This window comes from Cornus florida, unplaced genomic scaffold (genome assembly GCF_030987335.1).
Source record: "Cornus florida cultivar Cherokee Brave unplaced genomic scaffold, ASM3098733v1 CherokeeBrave_3.0.0_Hap2_Chr11, whole genome shotgun sequence".
Lineage (NCBI taxonomy): Eukaryota > Viridiplantae > Streptophyta > Magnoliopsida > Cornales > Cornaceae > Cornus > Cornus florida.
The window spans coordinates 75,972,884-75,980,722 of NW_026775581.1; the positions used below are offsets into that span (position 1 = coordinate 75,972,884).

A 7,839-nucleotide genomic window follows, 5' to 3' on the forward strand; every position below is an offset into this window, starting at 1 on the left:
TATTGCATAGCTGATAGCCCTTAAATTTAACTCTTGATATAAGTAAAACTTTGTCACCTCGTACTTACATCTTCAAATGGCCTCCGTTGAAGTTGCTAATCCGATGAACTGCAAACCCGACACCATCCGTCCCGGAGCAAACTTTGAGCCTAGTTTATGGGGTGATCGTTTCAGTTCATTCTATCTAGATAACGAGGTAACATTCATGTGATTTTTATATATACAGTATACACAAATATATATATATATATATATATATATATATATATATATATATATGTATATGTAATAGGTAATATCTTGTTATGTATTGCCTTGTATAATTGTGTTGCTCTGATTTGGGTATGCAGGCATATGAAAGGTATGCTAAAGAGGTTGAAGTGCTGAAAGAAGTAGTGAGAAGTATGCTAACAGATGCAAAATGTAAAGCAACAGAGAACATGAGTTTGATTAACACACTCGATCGCCTTGGTATCTCCTATCACTTTGAGAAAGAGATCGAAGAGCAGCTGGAACAAATCTTTCATTCCCATTCCCACTTCGAAAATCATGAAGAATACAATGATTTGAACACTGCTGCAACTCATTTTCGTGTATTCAGACAATATGGTCATAAAATGCCTTCTGGTAAGCTCCTCATCTCTCTCTCTCTCTCACACACACACATATCAATCAGAGCATGCACGCATTGACATGTACCTATACATATAAAAGCAAGAAATCATATATATATATATATATATGCACAACATTCACATCACTTGCACACATGGCTGATACTGTATATATGATGGCTTATGAAACAGATGTCTTCAACAAATTTAGAGACAGCAACGGTAAATTCAAGGAAAACCTCACTCGGGATGTAATGGGTATGTTAAGCTTGTATGAAGCCGCGTTCTTGAGGACACATGGAGAAGATATTCTGGATGAGGCTCTTGCTTTCACAACCACTCACCTCAAGTCTGTGGATACTGATGCACTATGCCCTTTTCTTGCAAAGCAAGTAATTCATGCCCTAGAGCAACCCCTTCGCAAAGGCATCCCAAGATCAGAATCTAGGCATTACATCTCTGTCTATGAAGAATACGATTCTAAGAACGAATTGTTGTTGAAGTTTGCCAAGTATGACTTCAATCTGGTACAGTTGTTGCACAGGCAAGAACTTTGCCACATGTCAAGGTAATGAGCAGATTTATGCCTGTGTGTAGAGATTAACACTGAGATAATTCATTTTTAATAAATTTAATTTATCGATCTCTTCTATTGTATATAGGTGGTGGAAAGACCTAGAGTTTGAAACAAAACTTCCTTATGCGAGGAACAGATTGGTTGAATGCTATTTCTGGGCTATGGCAGCTTATTATGAACCTCATTACACGGTTCCACGGGTCATGCTCGCTAAAGTTATTGTTATGTCTTCGGTTCTTGATGACACATATGATGCATATGGTACACTTGAAGAACTTAAACCCTTTACAGAGGCAATACAGAGGTATAATTGCACCCCAACTTATTTGTTCATTGTGGATGATTATGTTTGATCTTCATGCAATTGAATGAATATGGAAACCGCGTGTTGTTAACTTTTAGGTGGGATTGGAGTGCCATGGATGATCTTCCAGATTACATGCAGGTATTCTACAGAACTCTCTTAAATCTCTATGAAGAATTTGACAAGGAAGTATCAAAGGATGGAAGATCGTTTAGCGTTGAGGGCTCAAAAATTGCTGTAAGGCTTTTTCCATCTTTTATTTATTTATTTATTTTTATTATTATTTTTTTGAATGGTATACTTTTTTATTATTTGTTATGACAAGTAACTCGTATATTCACTTTTGTTCGAGGCCAGTTTAAAGAACTGTCAAGCAGTTACTATTTGGAGGCCAAGTGGTACAAAGAAGGATACGTGCCATCTTACGATGAGTATATGGTCAACGCTCTTAAAACTGCAGGTTATTACTTGGTCACAGTATCATCCTATTTGGGCATGAGAGGGATTGCCACGGCTGAGGTACTTGACTGGGTAATAAAGAAACCTAAAATTTTGGTTGCTTCATGCAGAGTTGTGAGGCTCATGGACGACATAGTAGACTACGAGGTATATATATACACACATTTATATAGTACGGTACCTTGATGCAATTGAAAAAAAGAACATGGATCTTTTCCCGTCCGTTATCATGTATATTCCTATGCGCTAGTAAATTAGCTGCACAACACACTACAAATGAAAAAAATGGTTGCATAGATACAATTGTTTTGTTATATGTTATAATGTAAGCATTAATTCTTAATTAACAGTTATAAATCTTTAACAAGCTTACCTTTAACGAAAAAAAAAAAAAGTTATAAATCTTTAATCTTTGTAGGAGGATCTCGAGACGGGAAATGTTGCTACCGGAATTATATGTTACATGAGGCAGTATCCCGGCAAGATGACAAGAGAAAAGGTAGTTGATGTGTTCAATAAAGGGGTTGCAGATGCGTGGAAAGATATCAATGAGGAATGCCTCAAGCCAAACTACATCTCCAAGCATATCCTAAGGAGAAGTGTCAACCTTACCGGATTAGTGGATTGCTTCTTCAAGACTAGTGATGGATATACTCATCCTGATAAAGTGTGGAAATATCATGTGGTCTCATTGTACATCGATGCCATACCCATATGAGAATGGATATATAGGCTTTTAAGTGCTTGGATTGAGTTTGTTTTATACTTGTATAATTGTATGAACTTGAATAAATCTGGTCTAGCAGATAACTGGGTGGGACGTGTTTGCCTCGTTCATTAATTTATTTATTTCTTCAGTTTATGAATAGTTTCAGATCTATTTGTAATGTAATGGACTGAATACTACAAATATGTCAATGTTACATGAAATTTTTTAAAATAAATTGTGTACTTTCTGCATTTGTATGTAAATGTGTATTATATATATATATATATATATATATATATATATATATATATATATATATTGTTTTTGGGAAAGGTCTATATACAAATGTATGCCAGCTTGGTATAGATCTTAACTTGTTAAAGAAATTAAGAACGGTAGGTAATTTAGTAAATGAAAGGAAAATTTCTGATACTTGGGAAAGAAAAATTCATGATAAACATATAAAGTCTATTCTAGTGGGTATTATTGGGTATTGGAGCAGGGGTGCAAATCTTCTGCCGTGCATTCCCATGCAGTTCCCTGTAGTGAGTTTCTATAATGATTTATATTTGGCCACATTATTTACCATCATTTAACAATTGAGATCTTGTTTGTCAATTATATTACCATTTATAAGTAACATTTCACCACCATTTATAAGTAAAATTACAGGAATTTAAAAAATAACATCACAGGAGTCTTAAAGTAATATCACCAATTATGTACATACTTTAATTTGAGGGTAAAGATACTTATAAATAGTGGCGAAATGTAATTATAAATGGGGGTGTAATTGCCAAACACAATATGTTGAATTGAGTTAAGTTTGTATGTGACATTACTTAATCTGCATTATGTGCATACTTTATTTTGAAGATGAAGATACTTATAAATGATGGTGAAAAATGTTTTTAATTTTTTGTTATTGAAGCCCCCAAACGTTGCCTCAAGAGCTATTAAATGAAGAATAATGTGGCAAAATATAGACCACTTAAAAGTCACTACAGGGGATCGCATAGGATTCTCACAGTCGAGGATTTGCACCCATTGGAGTAGCCTATTCCTACTACCAAAGATGGTTATCAATCAAATTGAATATAATATACTCCAATACAGATAAGCAATAAGCAATTTACAGGGTGAACAACTGAGAGGGAATAGGTTCAACTTGCTCTTTTATTTAATTATTATTCAATTTAATATAATAAAATAAAAGTAAATTAATCAACTTAAAAAAAATTGCAAGTAGAGTTTGAGAGATATTTGGATTTGAAAAAACCTCAAGGACTTTCTTATTATTCCAAATGAAACGATTCATTATGCATAGAGTAAAATTCAATAGACTTGGACTCAGACTTACAACCTTGTACGTCCTACCAAGAACTAATCGCTATTGATACTCAGTGTGGCAAAATTGTGTGGTAGTGATGTGGCATGTAATTGGCTTTCCATGTGGGTCTATTTTGTGATGATACGGCAGCATCATGTGGGTAAAGAATCAAACTGCATTAGCTTTTATATGGGGAAGGAAATTACACATCGTTGTTCCCAAAAGAACTGGGTAATTGACACGCGGGCCAAGGTTAAAGGAGAATTTGACAGAGATGATGACAATGTTTTTTTTTTTTTTTTTTTTTTTTGTTGGATATATATAAAAAGTGGATAAATATCTATATTTAAGTGTATTAAAAATAAGAGAGAGATATAAATTGTATGTCTATAATACAAGAGTATATATGAATTTATATAAAAGAGGTCATGTGTGGAGAGTAAGTCATTACTATATAAAGTAATGTTATATACGGTAATGAGGGTAGGTGAAGAAGGTTAACCTTAACCCTAAAATACAATACATAATATAATCTAACAACTCCTCAAAATTAAGGTGGGTTATATGAAGTTATCTTGAGTTTGAAAACAAGATCATTGAAGCGCCCTGGCGGAAGCGATTTGGTGAAGATATCTGTTATCTGATCATGAAAAGTGATGGGCCGCAACTGTAAGGTCTTTTGAAGAAAATGACGACGAACAAAATGACGTACAATCGATCTTAATGTGGTTGGTGCGCTCGTGACAGATATCATTGTGCATATTTTGGATTGCACTCCTATTATCACAATAGCCTGGTGGAACAACGATCTGTAGGATTTTGTAACGACCCGAACCCGGAGGTTTGAACCGTTAGCCGGGTCCTTACTCGAACCTGAGGTCATCTATGTCAAACCCGTCATTTCTAGTGTCAAGACATCACCTTTAAGGTCATCATTAGGCTTCACAATGGCTTAAAACAAATATCCAAGGCTTGAGATTTATTACATTGAAGAGAAAGACAAAATGAGCAAAACAGGTGCACTTCGGTCGACCGAAGTGGAGCTTCGGTCGGCCGAAGCAACTCCCTTGAAACTGGTTGGCCGAAGTGGTCCGTGGGTCGACTGGTTGGGCTTCCCAACAGTAGCTAAGGCTATTAGAAGCACTGGTCGGCCGAAATGGCCCTTCGAGCTGTGGTTCAACTACTGAAATACTGTGTCTGAGAAATTGAAATGAGGCTTTGGTATAAGCTTTAAAACTGCTCTAAACCTGTTCCAACACAAAATAAAAGGGTGTACCACGCCCCATTCTATTGAAACACAAACTTTACATACCCAATATCGGATCCCTAAATGATTTACTAGTAGTATGACAACATTGTATCAAGTTTACAGCATTAACAATTATGGAGATTATAAGTACAACCACCAACTACAAAAGTTATACGGTTTATACAAAGCTTTGCAAAAAATGGGATCTAATGACACAAGGTAGTCAAAATGGTCTTTTAATAACCCTCAAGCTTGCGGTGGGTTGTCATCCTCCACTTCTTCCCCATGCCCTTAAAAATGTTGAGTATAAAGGGGTGAGGAAATTTGCTCAGTAGGTGGTGCCTAAGACACACTCCTTGTAACCCGGTAAATCCTAATAATGAATAGAAATAGAGGATAATGGTCATACTATGCCGGGAAAGAATACAAAATTAATTCAAATTTCAGAATAAACAATGTCGTGCCATGATATGTGATGCCATGTATGTCGCATCCTATTTTCAAGAATCCAAATCCATCACTTTTCAAACTGTTAATATAACCCGTCTGTCGGTGACTCCGCAGCGACACGAGAGAAGGGTTGGTTACTGTCCCTGACCCTTGGTACCCTCGCGGCGTCATTTGGGGCCCAGATGGCTCAACCATGCTAGGGTGTTTCCCCTAATTCTCTCTAGGTTACATTAACACACCGGCCTTTTGGTGACTCCGTGGCGACTGGGTTTTCTCAAAACCATTTAATTAAATTTCTTCCCAAAAACCGCTTTCTTTTTCCAATTCAAATAACTTTGCCCATTTTCATGCCCAATGCTATGAATGCATGTCACATACTTTGCCATTTCCATGGAAATAAAGAAATTTCTACTACATAATTTAACAAGCTTTCAAATAGCCATTTCTAGCCAGATAATAAACACTTAGGCATAGCAATTAACAATTAGGCATGTTTTTCATACAACTCAATTAACACATATGCTCATAGACTTCATGTACAAAATTTACATCATTCTCAAGGTAATTAACTCAAAATTAAACATGTTTTGCAACAAATATTAAGTGATAATTCACAAAGGAAGAAAAAAGCATGAATTAGAGACCCCTACCTCAAGGAAGATGAAAAATCCCTAAAATGGGTCGCAAAACCGAAATCCCTAGAGAGCACTAAAACTGAAATTGCTTATATGGATATGAAGATCACGCCGTGCTCTTCGAATTGCCGCAAACGGCTTCCAAAAATTCCAAGTAACGAAGGAGAAATCAAGACTTGAAGACTTTTTTGAGAAGAAAAAGAAAAAAATAAAGAAATGTGAGGGGAAGAGAGGAAACTAGTGGGGAAAGAGAGAATAAAAGACCAAATATGGTCTCTTTGATTACAAAATGGTAGTGGTGGGTCCCACCACTTAAGAATTTCTTTTTGATTTATTTTTCCTTCTAATTTTTCCACCACAATTTATACACATGCACACAACCATATAAAGCACATAAAATAAAGTATATGATATGCGAATGAACCCAACTAAAATCCTTGTACTCGACAATTCCCGGTAGCGGGTCCCACACGGGTCCGTCCGGTTCGAAAATTAGAAAAATGCAAAAATGACAACCTTACATTTCAAAGAGTCTTGAACTCAGAGAAATGACCTAACCAACTCTCGGACACAACCGGGCACATTCCACGGTGTCCAGTATGAAAAATGATAGAAGACAAAAATGCCCTTGCAGCGACAAAATTCCCGAAAAAATAAAAAATGGCGAAAAGTGAAAATATCACAATATCCCCAACTTAAAAAGATTTCATCCCCGAAATCAAGCCATACCTGTGGGAGAAAACAACTCTAGATACTTGTAGCGAACCTCCTGTTCGTGCTCCTAAGTAGCCTCTTTGACTCCATGGTGTCTCCAAAGAACTTTCACTAACGGTATTGTCTTGTCCCTTAACACCTTTTGTCGTGTGTCAAGGATTTGAACTGGTCCCTCTTCATAGGAGACATCCTCATCAATATCCACATCAACCCAATCCAAAACATGAGATGGATCCGGTTCATACTTCCGTAGCATCGACACATGAAAAACATTATGAACTCTGTCCATCTATGGTGGCAAAGCAAGTTTGTAGGCAACCTCTCCTACGCGGTCTAAGATCTCAAATGGTCTAATGAATCGTGGCAATAGTTTGCCACTCTTTCCGAACCTCATCAACCCCTTTTGCGGAGAAACCCGTAGAAAGACGTGGTCCCCCATCTTAAAGGATAATAGTCGTCGCCGTCTATCCACATAACTCTTCTGTTGGCTCTGAACTGTAAGCAATCTCTGTCAGATCAGCTTAATCTTCTCGGTAGTCTCGAGTACTATGTCGGGTCCTAAGACAGCTGTCTCGTCTACCTCAGTCTAACAAACAGGAGACCTACAAGGTCTGTCATGCAACACCTCAAATGGAGCCATCTCAATACTTGCCTGATAACTGTTGTTGTACGCAAACTCAAGAAGCGGTAGATGATTTTCACAATTACCTCCCAAATCAAGTACACATGCCCTAAGCATATCCTCCAAGATCTAGATGGTACGCTCCGACTAGCTGTCCGTCTGTGAATGGAATGCCG

At 36.8% G+C, this 7,839-nt stretch overlaps 1 protein-coding gene across 1 annotated transcript; it reads left to right on the forward strand.

The window, feature by feature from the left end:
• Window positions 1–2,905, forward strand: LOC132286506 (viridiflorene synthase-like). Its single transcript, XM_059788858.1, has 7 exons — window positions 1–196; window positions 351–627; window positions 807–1,182; window positions 1,277–1,495; window positions 1,594–1,732; window positions 1,853–2,101; window positions 2,373–2,905. The coding sequence occupies exons 1-7, from the start codon at window positions 77–79 to the stop codon at window positions 2,670–2,672; spliced, it is 1,680 nt and encodes a 559-aa protein (XP_059644841.1). The 5' UTR covers window positions 1–76; the 3' UTR covers window positions 2,673–2,905.
• Window positions 2,906–7,839: the final 4,934 nt, after the last annotated feature.